The following is a 19,598-nucleotide window of genomic DNA, read 5'->3' as shown; positions in this document are numbered from 1 at the left end:
CATGCCCTCTAGTCACAGGAGAGGGCAGGCCGAGCCTGGCTAATGTGGGGAAGGAAGTGCGGGCAGAATTAATTATGCTTGATTTTATTCTTAGTTTTTGCAGCATGATTAGCACTGCACAGGGTGCTGGGCTGCTGGCCCCCCGCCAGCTGACCTAATTTTTGTGTCTGTTTCTGTAACTCGCCCTTCCTCCCCGCCTCACCCAGCGTCTCCTTTTTTCTCTCTCTGTGCTCTCCCCTGCTGTGTGGCTTTGGCAAGCCCGCTTAGGCTCTCTGGGCATGAATAGTCGCATCTGCAGCCTGGGTGTAACTGTCTTGATGCTACTCCCCTCAGGAGTTCGGTGAGGCTTACATGAGATAAAATCTTCAGAATTCATAATGGAAATATTAACATACACCTAGCAATAATCCCAGCTACAATTCTTTATTCAGCTCCCAGTGTTGGGTCCTATCCTTAAGCCTATCACATGCATGATCCTCTTTGATCCTCACAGCACCCCTGCGAGTCACATACTGCAATTGTCATCCCCATTTTATGGATGAAAAAACTGAGGTGCCGAGAGATTCAGTGGCTTGCCTGATGTTTGATGGGTAGTGAGGGGAGGAGCTGGTTCATTCTGGTTTAACCTCTGTGTTATCCTGTTTCTCTGGGCAGGCTCACGATGGGGGGTGGGAGGTGGTGGGGGCTGGACATGAGAGATCCTAGACTTCTGGTCTCCAAGGAAAGCTTGGCAGCAGAGTGGGGGCTGGAGGAAGGAGAAGCCTTGCCTTTCTGCCTGAACACGTCCCTTCTCTCAACCCCATGAGAGAGGGACGGTGGTGGAAGTTACCCACCCCAGTGGCTCTGAAGCCCTATGGAGAGGATCAGGTAGGGGTGGAGGAGGGCCAGTGGCTGGCAGCTCATGTTACTGCTGGTCCCATCAGGGCAGGGAGCCTGAGTTACTTTTTTGGGTCAAGGCTGTGGGTCAGCATGAAGTCAGATGGTGACAAGGGGGAAGTGAGGAAAAATGGCAAGGGGTGTGTCCATTGGGAAAGGTGCCACGTCTCACCCTTGCATCCTCCAAGGTGCCACGTGTGTGTGCTTGTATGTACCCCGGAGGGAAAGTGTGCGTGGTGTGCGCATGGTGCACGTGTGTGGAGGGGAGTGGGAGGCAGGTTCAGGGGCCTGTAGCTGGTTGTCGGGGTGGGGTGGAGCGGCACGTATGTGTGGTGCAGTGGGTGCCTTTTCAGGGATGCATGGGTAGAGCTTGTGGGCAGTGGGTATTTGGGAGCATTTGGGGTGTTTGCCATGTGCCAGCATGTGTATGGTGTGGGCGGGTGGTAGTTCTGAGCTGAGGTTGTCCAGGGGCTGTGTGGGTCACAGGTATAGGAACTCTAGGTGAGCAGCAGATTGGGGGCCACCTGGAAGGTTTGGAGGAAGGGCCCAGAGGCTGAGGACTCACGGTCATGTCTCAATTCTAAACCCCAAGCTCAGTGCCTACCTCTGCAAAGTGGGTATAATGAAGTTGTGGGAGGCGGTGCTGGTTGAAGCCAGTGCCACAGGTTAGAGTGCTTCCAAACCTGACCTGGGAGGGGGCCTCCATAAGGGTGGGCCCTGGTCTTTAGAGCCCCCTGAGGACCCTCAGGAGCTCCCCCAGCAATCTCGGAGTTTCCCCTGCTGCTGGGGGAGCCTCTGGGTGGGTGTCTTGGCTGGGACAGGTGGTGGCAGGAAGCAGAAGACGCAGGGGCTTTCACAGTGGGCTGTGTGTGGGGGGTATGAGGATGCAAGTGTGAAAAAAGGTTGTTTACAAGTCATGAGGTTTGTGTCAGAGTCTGAGGGGTCACTGGCGTGGGGAATATGAATAGCAATGCTTGGTCGTGGGGAGGGTCTGTGTGTGCCACCCATGTGGTTATGGGATCTTGCCGAGGTTGTGTGGGGTGTATTAGGTGGAGAGAGGGATGCAACTGTGTGTCTGTGTGTGCAGCTGGGGGGCAGCAAATGGGTGAGCTCGTGGTGGAATGTGCTAGGCTATTGTCTGTGAGTTGTGGGTACACAGGTTGGGGTCGGTAAATGTGGATCACGACTGTGTGTGAGCGTCTGTGCTGGACATGTGTGTGTGTGCATGCACGCATACAGGTGCTCTTGTTTGGGATATGTTTATCAGGCATGGGAGGGTGTGTGGTTTACCTGGAAGGGACACAATGAGGGTTGGGGGAGGCTGGCATTTGACTTGGGTGCTCTTTTAAGGGAATTGGTACAGATTATTATGCTAATTATGCATGGAATTATGCAAATAGAGAGGTCGTTTGGGGGTCAAAGGCTGTTTGTCATTACCCCCTCTGGTACTTGTGACTTCAGGCTTTCCCTGCTGTCTGCCGGGTTCTGTTCCCCAACCCCCCTCCTCTCTGCAGCCCTTGTAGCTTCAGCCACCGCCAGCACCCCTATAGTGTTCCTGGGAGGGCCCTGTGAGCGCTGGTCCCCCAGGGAGGGGGGCAGCTGGCACTTAGGCGTGGGGGTTGTGTGGGCAAGATGGAATCCTGCACCCCTCCCCCACCCCACAGGTCTCAGGTGTCCCAGGGTTAAGTTTCCCGGGGTGAACTCAGGGGTGCCTGGTTGTTGGCCGTCACCCCCCCACCCCATCCGGGGGCTGCTCATTATTTGGAAGGAATGTTCTCTCGGATGCAGGTTTGGAAAATCACTGAGGTGGCCCCTTCCCCAGCTTTGTGTCTGATGAGCGTGAGGCTAAATTAAGATGTGAGAGAATTCTCTCCCTCCGCCTCCCACTCTTGCCTTCTCTCTCTTTCTCTCGCACACCCAGCCCTCCCTCCACTCCCTCCTCCCTGTCACCCCCGCCCCTGCCCCTCTGACCCCAGGCTTCCCTCTGTCCTTGCATCTCTGTCCCCATCCGGTGCCTCGCCCTCCCCGTCCCTGTCATTCTCTCTGTTCTTCCAGGATCTCTCCCTCTCCTGCTCCCCCCCCCCCGCCCTCCTCCCCCCCCCCCACCCCCTGCATCTCTGTGGGGAGCTGGAGCTCCTGGTCCTTAGCATGGAGGAGATGGTCGTCATGGTAACGGTTGTCATGTCGATGGCTACTGAGCTGGGGATGAATAGTATCTAGGTGAGAGCTACCTGAGCAGAGGCTGACGGGTTCACAGGAGGTTCCGTACTTGTTTCTGAGCCTCAGAGCTGCACCGCGTGTGCCCGCATTTAGCGTTTGCCCCCCCCACCCATGTATGCGCCTGTTTGCACCCAAAGGCATGCCAACACGCGGTGCCTCTCTCTAGCTGCCTTTAGGTGAGCGTGTGTCAGCGTGCCTCTGGGTATGTCATTTCAAGGCTCTATGTGACTTTGTAGGGGTGGGGGGTTTGAATTTGTGCAAGCCTTTCTGGGAGCAGGTTGTTAGGGGCTGCTGTGTGGTGCTGGTCACTGTGGAATCATGAGGACTCCCTATTTTGGCCCCCCACCTTTACCCCAATTTGGGGGTCCCCTGGGACCACAGGCTTCTTAGGCCCCTTCCTCCCAGCTAAAGGGCTTTCAGCTTCCCTGAGCTGCTTGGAAGGATGGAGAGACAGTCCGGGCCACACCCCGGCTCAGGCCCCATCATGCTGCGCGTCTCTGGCTTTAGGCTGGTGGCCTAAGAATGGAGCAGAAAATCTCCAAGGGACCCTAGCTAAGGTGGGGTCATAGAGGCTGGTGTGGGGTGGGGAAGCACCTAGCCCCTTTCCTTTGGGTCCTAGGGAATTTATTCCTCTGGTAAGTGGGAGCAGAGATGGCAACTGGGGAAGGTTGGATGGTAGCTGCTCTGAGCTCCTGAAATGTCTAAAACGGAGGAAGACCCGGCAATTAGTCACGGAGCAATTACTCTAATTGTTCCACTCCATGACTCACTGGTAGCAAGTAAATACTGATTAATTCATTACTTTGAGACTGTGTGTGTGTGTGTGTTGGGGGGGTGATGGGTAAGCTGGGGGAATCTCCTGGCACCCCGCCCTGGCCTCCTGCCCTGCCTGGTCTGGGTAGGGCTTTAGAGCAGGTGGTCGAGGCTCAGGGCCCGGAAGCCAGGATCGGGATCCTCTCTCTAGCCCCATAGGAGCTCCAGGAAGGGGCTGTCAGGGGCGGGGTGTGAGAGGCTGAGCACAGGTTGTGATGCTGAGCTAGCCCCTCTCCTGCTCACATACCTTCCGTGACTCCCCATGTCAGTCAAACAGTAGGGGTATTCAGACTCTGCGTCAGACCTGCTGAGTTCTGTTTTTACAACATTCTGACGTGCAGTAAGAATGAAACATGACCAGTTTCCAAGAGAAAAGTTGCCAGCCGAACCCTGAGAGCCTGTGATGGGGCTTCCCCAAACTCAACTCTGGCCTGTCCTGCGCCCACCCCACCCCCACCCCCACCGCCCAGGAATTGCATCCTCCAACACCAAGTCCGTTCCTCACCAGATACTTGCTGATACCCACTGTGTGTCTGACACAGTCCTGCTCCATCAAGGTATAGTTTAGTGGGGGTGGGCACAGTCACAGGAGAAGTGTATACCCATGCCTGCCCAGCTCACTAGTGGTGAGAGATGTGAATTCAGAAGCACCGGATGGATGCTCTGAAAGCTCAGAGTAGGAGGGCTTCTCGGAAGAAGGGATGGGGAGTGAGTTAGCTTCTGGGAAGTTGGAAGATGAGAGGATGGGAGGGGAGAGTGTTCCAGGTGGAGGGAACAGCATGAGTGAAAGAGGCAGGAGACACCAGGCAGGCATGTTCCGGGAACAGATGGGGGCCGGGTGACTGGACTGCAGTGACCGCAGGAGTCCTGAGGGACCCTGGATGAGGCCCCCAGACCCAGCTCTGATGGCACAGGCTCTGCTTCCCCACCTTGGAGCCTTTGCTTATTCTGGTCCCCCTGCTTGCTTGCTCTATTTCTTTCTTTCTTTTTTTTCCTCTCTCATTCAATTGTTTAAGACCCAGGTGCTAATAACCCTCTATAGCTGAGCACCAGCTCATCTTTCTCTGAAAGCTCTCAGGGGGCAGGGACTGTGGCCAGGCTCAGTCTGGATTCAGGTTTACGCTCCTGTCTTCAATGTCCTTAGTGCTGGCTCTCAGGCCGGGGTTGCAATGGGGGGAGGGGGGATGGTCTGGGCCCAGGAGCCACAACGCCCCACCTTCCCAAGTTCTGATTCTGGGAAGAGTCTTGGACCTGGAGGGCTGGACTCCCCTCATCCCGGCAGACCCCTAGGAGACCCTTGTGGCAGACATGGAAGTGGCATCCATGCCCTGAGCTGACTCTGGAGCTGACTTTGTTTTGGGGAAGACCAGAACTAGGAACTACACTCCCTTCTCTCCCTCCCCCATTACCCAAGTTTCTTCCCTCCCAGAGTCCCAGCCCTCCCCAACACCTATGTCTGTCTGATGGGATAAATGGGCCTGCCTTTGGGATTTTGAGGTGTGAGGCACTGCACCCCTAGCAGAGTGTGGACCTCGTCACATCACGTGCTGTCTGGTGACCTGGGGCACTGGGGCCTCAGTCTTCCCGGCTGTGGAAGGGGCAGATGGGGCTGCCCTGTGCGGAGTACCGGCTGCTTTGAGGCGCGCTCAGCACATACTAGCACACTGCGTGCTCACAGCAACCTGCAAGGCAGGAAGTGGTGATCCGGCCTACCCCGGCTCTCTGCCTCTGAAGCCACGTCTGATGCTGTCCCTCCACTGTCACTTGGCCCAGAAGGGTGTCTGTTGCTCCTCTGGGCTTGTCCAGGCCGCTGGCCTCGGTTGCTGAGCCGTGTGCCCACCTCTGCCCTCCGCAGGCCCAGCGCTGGCGCAGTGAGAACTTCGAGAGGCCCGTGGACCTCGAGGGCTCTGGGGATGACGACTCCTTCCCTGATGACGAGCTGGACGACCTCTACTCTGGGTCGGGCTCCGGTTGTAAGTACCCCATTCCGTTTTCCTACATATCATGTCAACAGTGCCAGCCTCCCACCAGTGCCCCATCCGAGGCTTTGATGGCAAGGAAGAGGAGCCCTCGTAGGGTAGGCTTGCTTAAACGTGGGGTGGGGGAGGGAGAGGTCATTCAGAGGCAGCTCCTGGACCTTAAGCACGTAACGGGCAGGCCGTCTTCCCCCCGGGGTGGAACCAGAGCCCAGCACTCCCAGTTTCTCTGTCTCTGGGTCTCTCTGTGCACTGTTTGGGTCTCCCTGCAGACCTCCAGCCTCTGTCAGGGAACACGGACGCTTCTCAGTAACCCAGGTTTCATACTGTTGTGACCACTTTTGGAGGAACTTAGTGGTCAATGTTTCAGGTGTAGTGAGCAGAGGCCCATTTGATTGGCTCAATTGGGGTCACGTGCCCCCGTTCTGCCCAATCAGCGGTGGCCAAGGGCGGGGTTAGGACAGTGACGGAAAAATTAGAGGGGCCTCCAGTGGTGCCTGGGACAAATCAGTTCCATGGTCCCGCAGAAAGCCCAGCAGAGTAGCCTGAGATAAGGGAGGCACGCCAAGTTGAATCTGTTTCTCAACCTAATAGCTGTGCCGTCTTTAGCCGTTTTCCCTCTCCAAGTCTGTATTCTTATCTGTAAATGGTGATAAATTTGCCTTCTTTTCGGAGCCTCTGGGGGCTCTTCCCAGGTGGCAAGTGGTTAAGAACCTACCTACCAATTCAGGAAACGTTAAGAAAGGCTGGTTTGACCCCTGGGTGGGGAAGGTTCCCTGGAGGAGGGACCCGCAACCCACTCCAGTATTCTTGCCTGGAGAATCCCATGGACAGAGGAGCCTGGAGGGCTACACTCCACAGGGTCGCAAAGAGTCAGACAGGACTGAAGTGACTTGGCACCCGCTCACGCACGCCGAGCCTCTGGGAGGCTTCAGTTTAAGACGTCAGGGCCTGGCACAGAGATGAAGCTCTGCAACTGGTAGTAAAAAGGGGTGTGTTTTGAGATTGGGGCCCTGGAGGGGACAGGCAGAGTCTAATGGAATGGTGGGGGTCTGTGTGCTTTGGAGCTGGCCCCCTACAGCCCCTCGCCTCTAGTTTCCTCACTTTAGCCCATTTCTTTAAGCATCTTATGAGTTATAAATCTTGTGAGAATCTTCATAAAATCCATCCTGATGGGTGGTAACATCTCTACTTCCACACCTCTCAGGCTCCTCCCCACCCCTCCTCTGCCTGGTTCAGACCCCCCGGGAGCTGGTGTGGCTTATCTCTCTCCTTATTTCTGCTGAGGCCCTCCCTTCATTTGTCTGGGTTTGGAGTCCAGATTGCACAAGCAGCCTCTGTGGGAGGGGCTTGTTCTCCTTCTTGCTGTCTGCTTGTGCCTCTGGGGGAACCTTGTTTGCCCACCATGGGTGCTTGGGTAGCTTGTAGGCATGTCTGACTCTTCCCAGAATGCCACAGCCATCCTCCCCTCCCCTCCCCTGCCTGTAACCTCCAGCAAGATCTGAAGCCAGTAGGGCCTGAGTTACCACTGCCTAGATTCAGTCTGCTAGAAAAGCTCCAGACTGGGTGGGCTGGAATAGTCAGGGAAGACTTCCTGGAAGAAGTGGTCCCTTAGAATTTTTGGCTAGGCAGAGAGGAACTGGGACGCATCACTAGCCATCAGTCGACTGGTAAGCTTTGACCAGACTGTGCCTTCCTCCTTTCCCTCCTCTTGTCTTGGGAAAATTATGCAAAGGGTGAGGGTTGGGAGCCTCCCATCTTGATGGCCATTGCTGATCTGGGATCCTCATGCCCTCAAATCACCCAGCTTCCTAGCTCTTTCCTTCTCCCCCCGACCCCCTCAGACTTTGAGCAGGAGTCGGGCATTGAGACAGCCGTGCGGTTCAGCCCAGATGTCGCCCTGGCCATGTCCACCACCCCCGCGGTGCTGCCCACCATGGACATCCAGCCTGTGGGCACCCCGTTTGAAGAGCTCCCCTCTGAGCGCCCCACCCCGGAGCCGGCCACCAGCCCCCCACTGCTGACAGAGGTGCCAGAAGAGCCCAGCCAGAGAGCCACCACCGTCTCCACCCCGACGGCTACGACCACTGCCACCACCACGGGGCCCCCGACGGTGGCCACAGTGCCCACCACAGTGGCCACCGCCGTGCCCAGCATCCCCGCGGCGCCCCCGTCTGCGGCCACCACCTCTGTCGTAAGGACCACCGGCGTACGGAGGCTTCTGCCTCTGCCACTGACCACAGCGGCCACAGCCCGGGCCACTACCCCAGCGGTGCCCTCACCTCCCACCACGGTGGCTGTCTTGGACACAGAGGCCCCAACTCCCAGGCTGGTCAGCACAGCTACCTCCAGGCCAAGGGCCCTTCCCAGGCCGGCTACCACCCAGAAGCCTGACATCCCTGAGAAGAGCACGCTGCCCCTCGGGACCACCGCCCCTGGACCCACGGAGGTGGCTCAGGTGAGCCGATGTGGAGAGGACAGGGAGTCAGAGCAGAGGAGGGTGGGTCAGGGCTCGGGGGGCAGGGTGGGAGGAGGAGGATGGAGCTGGACAGGGCTGAGATCTAGAATGTTCTGGAGATGAGCCAGACAGGGAGCAGGAGGGTGAGAGAGGTGTGAGGCCAGCACTGGGGCTGAGTCACAGGATGAGGACAGAGGTCGAGATGGATGGGGATGGAAGAGGGACTGGGCCGGGGTCTTTAGATGTTAGGTCAAGACATTAATGGGGAAGGAACTGGGAGGATGGGAGTGTTCAAAGGGGAAGGGGCCAGGGGCCTGTGTGTTCTGGTTAAAAGCACAGACTCAGGAGCCCTGCAGCCGGCATTGGAATGCTTCCACCACCATGCAACTTCAGGAAGTCACTGATCCTTTTTATACCTTTGTTTCCTTATCTGTGAAAAGGAGAAAAGAATAGAATGCAAATCACAGGGTTGTGAGAATTAAGTTTCCCAACAGAGCCAAGGTTCTTAGAGCAGTGCCTGGCAATACTAAACAAGCAAAACGTTTCACTTTTGTTATCACCGCCACCACCACCACCACCATCATCATCGTTGTTGTTATTATCCATCTGAGGGGGATTAAGAGCTGGGCGGTAGGAGATGAATACTGCAGGTCACGTTCATGGAGTGCTGCCTGGGTGGAGGCTCAGTGCTAGACACTTACCTGTGCCACCATCTCCTCTCCCTCTCATGCCTGCCCTACGGAGTGCGGTGGGCCTTGCCATCATCCTCCCTTAAGGTGGGGCCACTTTCCAAGCCTTCACGGGCAGCAGTGGCAGAGTCAGGATTTGAACTTGGCAGTCAGCTCTAGGGTGTGTGTGTGTGTGTGTTTGGGGTGTTATGGATGGTGTGTGTGTGTGTGTGTGTTTGGGGTATTATGGATGGGGATGGTAGTTCAGGGAAGAGGATGAGGATGCCAGGAATGCCAGGATGGGGAGGGGATCAAGGAAGTGGGAGAAGTAGACTGATCCTTGCTGGTGCTGCTGGGCAAGGAGGGGATGTAGTGACATTGACTGGGGTACTAAAGCCCTTTGCATCTGGAGGAGAACCCCCAGGCTGTGGAGCTGCCTTTGGGTCAGCATCAGCCCGTCCGACTCCCCAGCCAGCCCCAGCAGGACACGGGCCCTGCTCTAGGCTCCTCTGAGCATTTAGGGGAACCTGGTGTTTCATAGATGCTTGGCCAGGTGGGCTGGGGACGCAGTGCTGGGGCACTGAGAGCAGGTCGCTGGTGCAGCCTCTGTGCATGTGCGTGGCCTTTCCTCGGCCTGGACCCCGGACCCATTCTCTCCATGCACACCTGTGAAGCAGCTCCATCCTTGCTGCGATCCCAGCTCTAGTTGGGATCCTGCCTCCAGATGCTGGGAGCCATCGAGATTTGTGGTGCTCTTGGACTGACCTTGGGGCTTCCCTTGTGGCTCAGCCGGTAAAGATTCCGCCTGCAATGTGGGAGACCTGGGTTCGATCCCTGGGTTCGATCCCTGGGTTCCCTTTTAGCTCTGTTGGTAAAGAATCTGCCTGCAGTGCAGGAGACCCGGGTTCGATCCCTGGGTCGGGAAGATCCCCTGGAGAAGGAAATGGCAAACCCACTCCAGTATCCTTGCCTGGAAAATCTCATGGACAGCGGAGTCTGGTGGGCTGCAGTCCATTGGGTCGCAAAGAGTAGGGCATGATTGAGCGACTTACGCTTACTTACTGGACTGACCTTCAGGCTACAGGACTCACCCTTGCCTTAGGCACATGGATCGAGGATCAGGCCCAGGTATTTAAAATCTGCACCCAGCTATCCCCAGACAACAGTCCCTGATAGCAATCTGCTAAGGCAGCTGCCAAGAAAGGCAGCTGGAGAAGGAAGGGATGGAGATGGGATGGGGACCAGGATGTGGCCAGGATAACAGAGGTAGTGTAGTGTAGTGTTAGGGACACATACTCTGGAGTTGGACAGATCTTCATTTTAGTTCTGCTTCTACCACTTACTAGCTATGTGTCCTTGGGCAAGTCACTTAACCTCTCTGAGCCTATTTCCTACTCTGTAATGTAGGGGTGCTAATACCTTCTTAATGGGTAAAATTTGAGGGGAAAAGGCCCATGATGTGCTTAGCACAGTGCCTGGCCCATGGTGAGTGCTTAGTGAGTATCAGCCCCCCCAGGGAAGTGCAGTGGCAGCAGTGGGCTGGTGTGCATGTGTGTCTGGCTGCCCTGTGGCAGGGGTTCTGGGCCTGGCTCCTGGGCTCATGCTACCCTCCCTACAGACCCCAACTCCAGAGTCCTTCCTGACCACCATCCGGGATGAGCGAGAGATGCCAGTGAGCGGGGGACCCAGTGGGGACTTTGAGCTGTCGGAGGAAGAGACCACACAGCCAGACACAGCCAATGAGGTGGTGGCTGTGGGTGGGGCCGCGGCCAAGCCATCGCCTCCCCCCGGGACGCTGCCCAAGGGTGCCCGCCCAGGCCCTGGCCTCCTGGACAATGCCATCGACTCAGGCAGCTCCGCGGCTCAGCTGCCCCAGAAGAGCATCCTGGAGCGGAAGGAGGTGCTTGTAGGTGAGACTTGGGGCCTGGGAGAAGGGGGCAGCTGGTGGGGCCTCAGTTTGCCCCCCAGGAGCCCAGGAGGGAGGGTAGGGTGTGGGTTTCCTAGAAGCCTAGTTTTCTAGGAAGGGAAAGCTGGGGACTTGGGGACCTGGGGACCCACCCTCTAGTTCCTCTTCTGACCCTCTGATCCCAGATTTTGTCCTACCTCCCGCACTTTCCTCAGCACCCTCTGACCTCTTCTCAGACTCTGCCCTTGACCTCTGCCTCCCTGGGCCATGCTTGTTTATCCCTCCTGGACCTTATCCCCTGGATCGTAATCTAGGGCCCCATCCTTGGCTTGATCTGCTCCCACCCTTGATACCAGCCCCGAGGACCTGCCCTTGGTCTTCTCTCCTGAAGTCTCTGGATTTGTGGCCCAAACCCTGTTCCCCACTTATGAGCAGCGTGGCCTCGGGAAAGTCCTTCACCTTTCCAGGCATGCTTTTTCCTCATCTGCGAAATGGGGGTTATCATTTTGCTCCTAATCAGTCTCAACGCACGTGTGTTCATGTTAACTGTTCTGCAGTTGGGATGTGTCCTAGTTTAGATGGCAGAGTTTTTTCTTTCCTAAGGGTATATAAAATACTGGAGCATCTTCTTATTGATGGCATCTCACATTTGATGAGGACCTTAGCACAGCACCTCCCTAGTAGCACTGTATGAAGATTCCACGTGTTCATATGATTAGAACAGATGATTAGAACAGTGCCAGGCTGTGGTGAGGAGTATCAATGGCAGCCAGTGCTGGTGTTTTAGCATTGACTCCAAACTTCACTCCGACTCTGGTCTCAAGTTTGAGATTCCCAGCTCCCTCCCAACTCTTGCTTCTACCTGCAAGGACCCTCTGCCCTTTCCTCAGGCTCTAAGGTTGTCTTGCCCTTCCTGTGGCCTTGACCTTTGCCCTCTTTCTCCACAGCTGTGATCGTGGGCGGGGTTGTAGGCGCCCTCTTTGCTGCCTTCCTGGTCACCCTGCTCATCTACCGCATGAAGAAGAAGGACGAGGGCAGCTACACGCTGGAGGAGCCCAAGCAGGCGAGCGTCACATACCAGAAGCCTGACAAGCAAGAGGAGTTCTACGCCTAGCGGAGCCAGAGTGCCTCCCTGTAGCCTCAGCGCCACCCCTATGTCCAGTCCCTGGCCTGGCATCCCCAGCCCCGGCCTGGGACTGGGCCTGGGAGACATCCTGGCCCCACTTCATCTCTGCCACCCTCCCAAGGTCTGCCCAGACTGCCAGCCTCACGCAGCTCTTCCCCAAGGGACAGGGGGCACTGCCGTTGCTCCAGACTGTACCCTTATGAGCTCATCACTTGTTCCACATACTCCTCCCCCAGCCACCAGCTTGGAGCTTTAGGACCTCACATCAGATGGACAGGAGGAAGGGAACTCCTGATTGGCTGGTGGACGAAGGGGTGGGACTTCAGCCTCAACCTGGCCCCACAGGGCTGGCTGAGGTTTCCTTTTGGAGGCAGAGAGGCACTCGGGCTGGTTTCTAGGACAAGCATTTGGCAAGCCCAGCCCTTGAAATCATTGGGACACTGCACCCTGTTGCTCCTGTCCCAGGCTCACTCTCTGCCTGGGTGAGACGTTACCCCTCACCCACCAGCCTGTTTTGTCCTGGCCCCTCTGGGATTATGGGGTCATTTTCCCTCATCTCTGCTCAATGCACATGCACCCACAGGCTTCACTTCCTTCCTGGCCTGCCCCAGCTTCCTGAGAGTGCTCCGGCAGCCACTGGTGAGGAGGGGTCTGCACCTCCTTCCTCCTAGTGGATTCTGCACAGACACCGTCTCTCACATGGTTACACGTATTGTCACACACAAAGAGAAAAGCACGCAATGACAAAACCACACACGATCTTGACCACCTAGCTAATCCAGATACGTCACAGACACACACATTTTTCCAAAGATGTTTATTCTCATATGTTTCTTATGTGCCCCCCTGCCCCAAATGCTTATGACAATGCAAGTCACTAATCATCATAACCTAATGGTAATGGTGTGGCCTGCCTCTCTCTCTGCCATCCCGCCACCCCTATTCCTGCCCACCCACATACACTCCGACACCACACGTGTTGCCTCCAGCTTTCAGGCTCACTGGGGAGGGTGCAATTAGGCCGAAACAATCAGCCCATATTGGGTCCCCGAGTTGCCCCGTCACGCTCAGCCTTCACGACTCCTCACCAACCACATCGCCACCAAACCCCAGCGAGTCAGATGCAATCCCACGTGGGTGCACAATCTCACCCACACCCACACAGCCCTGCTGTCACGCTTGGACACTTGCCTTTCCTGGAATTAAGTGCAGTGTGGGGGACATGGCCACAAGCCCCCTCAGGGCCTTGCACACCTGCTGAACCTGGCTTCACCTTACCTGCTCCCTACCCTCTGTAGCCTGCAAAGGGCTTGGTTGGGGGCAAGTTCCCCACTTGCTGAGGCAGGCAGGCTGGTTCCTGGAATTCAGTCTTCGGCTGGAGAGGGGGCTTGGGTCTCCCAGCACCAAAGGCTCCTGGTGGGGAGGGGGCATGTGGTGAGGCTCCTGGTCTCCTTCCATCCTCCTCTTGCTCTGAGCTAGGGGGTCGACTCTGCCTCCCAGGACACAAGTCTCCAAAGTGCCTGTGAGGGTGGGCCTGGCGCCTGGGCCCTCTGCACCCTCTCCCTTTGGCCTCACCAGGCCCACCTCAGCCCCACCCCTGGGCCTTCTCGGGGACCTTCCGGTGGACCTGTGCCCATGCATTTGGCCAGACAACTTGGTGTTTCTCCTGGCTGCAGCTAGAAGCAGTCCATCCAGACACTGTCCCTGGCTGAGGGCTGAGGACAGGCGGGGTTGGGGATGTTCCAGGCCCCAGCCCGCCTCCCTCTTCTTTGTTACCCTTCAAATGGGGCCACTTCTGTAGATATTTTAAACGTGGGGTCACAAATCTCCCATGGGGGCTGTGCTTTGAGAGGGGTCTTGGAGCCACGGGATGTGGTCTGAGTTGTGGGTGGCTGGAGCTCACCCCTCCACCCCTTGCCCACAACCCTGGTTAAAGTCAGAAAGCCGGGTTTTATTTCTGTTCCCTTTTGAAGACTCGCTGGCAGGAGACTTCTGCAGGGTGAGGGCTGGGGGTGCCAGAGGCGTTGAGGGTGAGGTTCCAGGGAGCTCCTGCAGCCTGTCTTTTCCACCGTCTTCCCAGGCTGAGGCTCCATCTCTCAGGCCTATAGGCCACCTTGGCAAGTCCTGGAGGCTTGTGAGGAGCCCACCTGGTCCAAGTCTTTGCGGGGCAGGAGCAGGGGGAGGCATCCTAGGCTCACGATCTGTTGGAGGTGACCTGGCCTCGGTTGTTCCTGGAGCGGAAGGGCTGGGGGACGAGGGAGACCAAAGCCAGCCCCAGCCTCCCCTCCCTCTACCCTGCCTCTTGGCAGGCTGCTGTCTTGGGGCAGCAGCTCTGGTGTGAAGGCCTGGGCAGGCCGAGGCTGAGAAGCCAGGGAGCATGGCGGAGAGAGGATCTGGACCATCCAAGGATGCTGGGACCGGGGTAGGAGGCCCAGCAGTGGGGGTGGCCTCTGCACAGCCTCTGGTCGGGGCGGGGTCCAGCACAGGATGGCTGAGCAGGGCCTGGGCTGGCTGGAGTGGGCTTAAAGGGGCCGCATGGGTCCAGCCTGACCCCAGCAGGCCTGACTCCTCACCTTCTGTGGACCGGCCTCTAACCTGGGGCCTGGGGCTTTGCCACCCGCTGACCGATGCCTCTTCTCTGCATCCTTAGCGTTGGAGAGAAGAGACTGAGGGCTTCATTCATTGAGCCCTGGCCCCGAGACAAATGTCCAGGCTTAATCTTCATGAAGCTTAAAAGCAGTCCAAGTCCAGCATGGTGATCTGAGAGCAGGCGGTGAAAAGGATGAGCTGGATGTGAGTGCCTGGGTCTCACCCTGCCTGGACACAGGGTGTGATGCATGCAGGGCCTGCCCAAATATGTCCCCAGGCACCCTGGTGCTCCTGGGGAGGTGTCCTGCAGGGGCCTAGTGTTTCCAGGAAACACGGCCGATTGCAAAAGAAGAGGGGCTTGTGTGCTTGACAGCCTCTCTGGGGCCTCAGCTGCCAGAGAGGACAAGGCGGGCCGGGGTCACCCCCCACCCCCAACTGTGACTTCTAGAGCCCAGGCTCTATCTCCCTGGGGATCGAGAGGGGTACCTCCCCAGGAGGGTCAGTCCCCTCGATAGGAAGCAGACGGGTGATCACTGGGGCCCAGGCCGGGCAGGTCGGTGGGCGGTGGCTTGGGGTGCTCAGGCCAGACCCACCTGGGGTTGGCAAAGCCATCTGTCCAGGCCTCCAGGCTGGGGCCCTGGGCACAGGGAGCAGATGCATCTCTGCCTCAAGGGCAGAAGGGGCCACCACCTCCTTGGCGCTCCTGAATTCCTTCTCCTGCCAGCCACCACCCTGGACTTGCTTCCCCAGGCCTCTTGCCTGTAAATAGAAGCCCACAAACTGTGTACAGATTTACGGAGATGCTGAGGCTGGGCCCCAGAGTCGCCATCAAAGGGCTCGTGGCCCCAGCATCCCCCGGGTGCCCAGCAGGCAGCTCAGCGCGGTGGCCCCAGCGTGGTGAATGCATGTAAATATTTTTTGTAGGCAGTGCGGCTCCAGAGAGCCCCCTGAAGACTGTGTGCCCCCCACCCCCCGCCTCCCACCACGTCCTTTCTCCTGTACAGATCCTCCAAGAACCCAGCCTGGGATGGGGGGAATTTGTCCTTCCCTCCCCCAGGCCTTCTCTGTCCCTTCTTCCCCTTAACCTGTTTATTAACCATACCTGTCCCGAGTTCATGGCCAAAACTTTCAGTAGGAAAAAGTGGTGGAAAAAGACTGGAAAAAGAAACCAAGGCACCTGTCCCACTGTGGGTGCTTACCTGTCCCAGCGTTGTGAAGGAACTGTTCCTTTTTTTTTTTTTTTTTAACACTTCCCGTGCTGTGCCCATTTATAAGAGGAAATAAAATTAAGCTGAAATGATGCATTGTGGTCAGAGTGTGAGATAAGCATGGAGGTCATTTGGGGAGGGGCAGTCCGTGGCCCCACTTGGGTCTCAGCCACATCCCCCTTTAAAGGAAATTGAGAAGCAAGCAGAGAAAATTGACCGACAACCCCTCGTGGGAACCATTATGGCAACAGCTGCTCTTGCTTTAGAGTGTTCAGGAAACCACGGAGCTGACTGCGGCCAGGCTGAATGGGGGCTGCGGTTGGACAGAGGCCAGGACGTGGCGTTGGGGGCTCTGTGGTCCACCCTCGGGGGAAGAACTGGTTTCAGGCCACAAGGAGAGAAACCTGGAACTGCAGGATATTGGAATCCGTTGGCTGAGGTGAGATGTCTTGAGGTTCTGAAAGGCCTGGTTCCAAACCCAGGTGATGTTTCCTGATTCTGACTTAGCCTGAGCCTTAGCTTGGCCTGAGCCTCAGTGTTCTCACCTGAGAAATGGGATAAGCATTAACGACCCCCCCCCCCCCCCAAATGGAAGGTAGTGGGATTATGAGAGGAAGAACATTTAGCAGAGGGCCTGGAACTATCAGCTCACAGGAATAGAACAGAACCCCGGGCCGGGAGGAGTTCTGGGGCCTGGGAGCAGTTCTGGGGCCTGGGAGCCTGGACGGCCTCCTGGGGTTGCAGGGTCATGGAGCTGGGAGGGTAAGAGTCAGCCCTGGGCTCCTCAGGGTAGAAATCCTTTCTTCAGCACCTCGTGGGGGATTTCCCTGCCACTGCCTGCATACCTCTTGGAACAGGGGCTTGGTGCATCCTGGAGACTCTGCCTGTTGAGAAGTCCTTCTTTATTTTCAGCCAAAATCTGCATCTCCTGTGTTTCCTTTCTCTGCCTCCTCACCATGAGATAGCCCCAGGCATGAGTGTCAGGGTCAAAACCTTTCCTCCTCCAAAGGAGTCCTCTGCATGTCCTCCAGAGATTTACTCCTCTTGCAGTGGGATGCGCATACGGAGCCCTGGTGGTTCTGGGGTGGGTTAGAGGCTGAGGCCCCTGGATTTGGTTCAAGATCCCACCAATTGCACCTTTCTCCTTCACTCAAGTTCCTTGAGTGCCTCCCTGTGCCATCCTGGGGAGCACTTACAAATACGGGGGAGAGAGCCAACAACCAGGGTCTCATGACTGTGTAATGATGCTGGTCTGGGGGTGTCTTTCCTGCTCAGCCTCCATCTCCAACCACCCTCTGCCAAGCATCCCTCTTACTGCCAGACAGTTTAGGATCAAAGCTCCAAGGCCCGGTCTTCACTTTGGGATCTCAGACCACATGGCCCCTGACAGTCTCGGGCGGCGTGGCTGTAAATTGGGGTGAAGGAGCCAGCGATATGACTTTAGGGTCTTACAGAGGACTGGGCCCCAGTTTGAAGCTCGTTATGACGTGAGGGGTTGGTTTGCCATCATTCAAGTCCCAGCTCCTGATGTGGTCCCTCCTCCAGGAAGCTTTGGGAAGTGGGTTCCATCTTCCCTGAGTTCCTATAGTCTAGAGTTATCTCCCCTCCGGCAGGCACCCCCTCACCTTCTCATTTGAATTCGAGTGGCATGCATCATGTTGTATTCTCAGAGTCTGATCCTGAGGTCGAGAACACCTAGCTGTGTGCACTTGGGCACAGGGCTCTACCTCTCTGAGCCTGTTTCCTCACAAGTAAATGTGAACAATAGGGTTGATATTTGGAGACCCCTGTAAGGATTAAATGAGATAACATTGAAAGCCACTAGCATGGAGCTTGTCTGCCATATGTGGCTGCCAGCTGCGGGACTTCAGTTCCTCTTCCTTCGGTCAGTCTTTAATAGGCAAACCTTTATTCAAATGCTCACTCTGCCACTGACTAGCTCCGGGACCTTGGGCAACTTATTCAAACCCACAATGCTCAGTCTCCTCACCTGTAAGATGGGGACAGTATCAGTGCCTGCCTCATAGGCATGGTGCTCAGAGCCACGCCCGACACACAGTAGGTGCCGTGTAACTGCGGCCGTTATTCGTGCTGTTGTTGCTGCCGTCGTTATTATTGTCATTATCTGCCGAGTCCAGCCTGCTGCGTGTCGAATGAATAAATGACATGGAATCTGGGTGGAAATAAAAATATTGGTGTCAGCTCTGGAGTAAATGATGATTTAGGCTGAGGTTTATTCGAGCTGAGGCTGACACCTGGAAATCATCCACATAGAATGTACAGATGGGCTGGGAGTTGCTGAGACTTGGAGCATTTCTCTCAGGGCCCCCTGGTCCAGGGATGAGCAACGAACAGAGGGGGAAGGAGGAAGAATAGCTGATTGTTTCCTGAAACCCAAGAGGTCACAGCTGCTTGCCAAGCTGCCCCAAGAACAGAGCGTGCTCAGCTTCCGAGGGCCGCCCACCCTGTCTCTGCTGGCTTAAGGGTGCGCTTGGGGCAGACCGAGGGTCCAGATTTATCACGGGGGCCTTATTTGCACTCAGGGAGGAAGGAGGCTGGGCCAGAGCAGACAGCAGAAAGGGTGGAGTGAGGCACCGGCTGCCAGGCACCCTGAGACCGGCTCTTCTCATGTTAACTCATTCTAGCCTCATGCAGTTCTGGCCTCCTGGCTGTTTTTTTTTTTTTTTTGGCAAATGAAGAAACTGCAAGTTTACAGAAACCTGAGGCCATAAAGCTATTAAGGGTGCAGTGGGATTCGAGTCTGAGTCTCCACATGGAGTCAGTGTTCTTACAATTCCACCCGCCCTTTCCTCCCTCCACTGTGTGAGCGTGGGCAGGCTACTAAGCTTCTCTGAATCTCAACTATATCATCGGAAAAACAGAAGCACAGGGTATTGAAAGGCTCAAAAGATACATTAACACATGACAACTGTGGGTGCCTTGCAAGAGTCACAGCCCATTTATAGACATAATCTCAGTTCTTGGAGAGAATGATCCCCTTGCTTAACAGATAAAGACGTTGGCCCTGTGAACAGAATCCACACCGTGGGACTCTTCTATAGGACAAATGACCCAGCTTCTTCAACAAATAAAATTGCAAGGAAGGGGAAAGGAAGAGATGGAGAGGGACTTTATAGATAAGCCTAAAAGGCATGTTAACCAAACCATGTGGGAACTTAATTCAAATCCTGATTCAACAAATTCTATTAAAAAAAAAAAGTTAATTATGGGGCAAGTGGAAATTTGTATATTGAATGAATATTTGTCATAAGGGAATCATTGTCAGTGTTCTTAGAAGTGATAATGGCCCTGCAGTTATGTTTTTTAAAAAGAGTCTTTATCTTTAGACAGACTAAAATTTGGCAGATGAAGTGATTGGATGTCTGGAATTGGCTGAAAAAATATGGGGGAGGAGTGGGTGAGAGAACGGAGGATGTAAAACAGGACTTGATAATTGTACAAGTTGAGTAGCAGGCTACATAGGGGGCTCACTAAATAATTCTGTCAACTCTAAGTTTAAATGTTAAATTCTTCATAATAAAATATTAAAGAAAGGAATTGGTTCCCAGGGGGCATTAAGACTTGCCAGGGGTCACACTCCCCGGTGGAAATGCAGAGCTGGCTCTTCTGACCCCGAGTCCAGCCCCCTGGCCCTCACCCATCCCTGCTCTGGACTCCTGCAATGTAGCATTTTCCCTGGCTTGATGTCCTCCACTTCCAGATGGCCAGCTCCTTTAGGGGCCCCACCCCCTCCTCTT

The 19,598-nt window shown here is 55.9% G+C and overlaps 1 protein-coding gene across 1 annotated transcript in view; it reads left to right on the top strand.

The window, feature by feature from the left end:
• SDC3 (syndecan 3) overlaps positions 1-15,934 on the top strand; it is a 38,534-nt gene extending 22,600 nt beyond the window's left edge. The window contains exons 2-5 of the mRNA XM_043909513.1: positions 5,765-5,882; positions 7,730-8,343; positions 10,630-10,921; positions 11,865-15,934. Of these exons, the coding sequence (XP_043765448.1) occupies positions 5,765-5,882; positions 7,730-8,343; positions 10,630-10,921; positions 11,865-12,031 (1,191 nt within the window). The 3' untranslated portion in view covers positions 12,032-15,934. The remainder of the gene's footprint in view (positions 1-5,764; positions 5,883-7,729; positions 8,344-10,629; positions 10,922-11,864) is intronic.
• Positions 15,935-19,598: the final 3,664 nt, after the last annotated feature.

This window comes from Cervus elaphus, chromosome 8 (genome assembly GCF_910594005.1).
Source record: "Cervus elaphus chromosome 8, mCerEla1.1, whole genome shotgun sequence".
Taxonomy (NCBI): Eukaryota; Metazoa; Chordata; class Mammalia; order Artiodactyla; family Cervidae; genus Cervus; species Cervus elaphus.
Note: the sequence above shows the minus strand (reverse complement) of the source record. Positions and strands in the feature narration are given on the sequence as shown.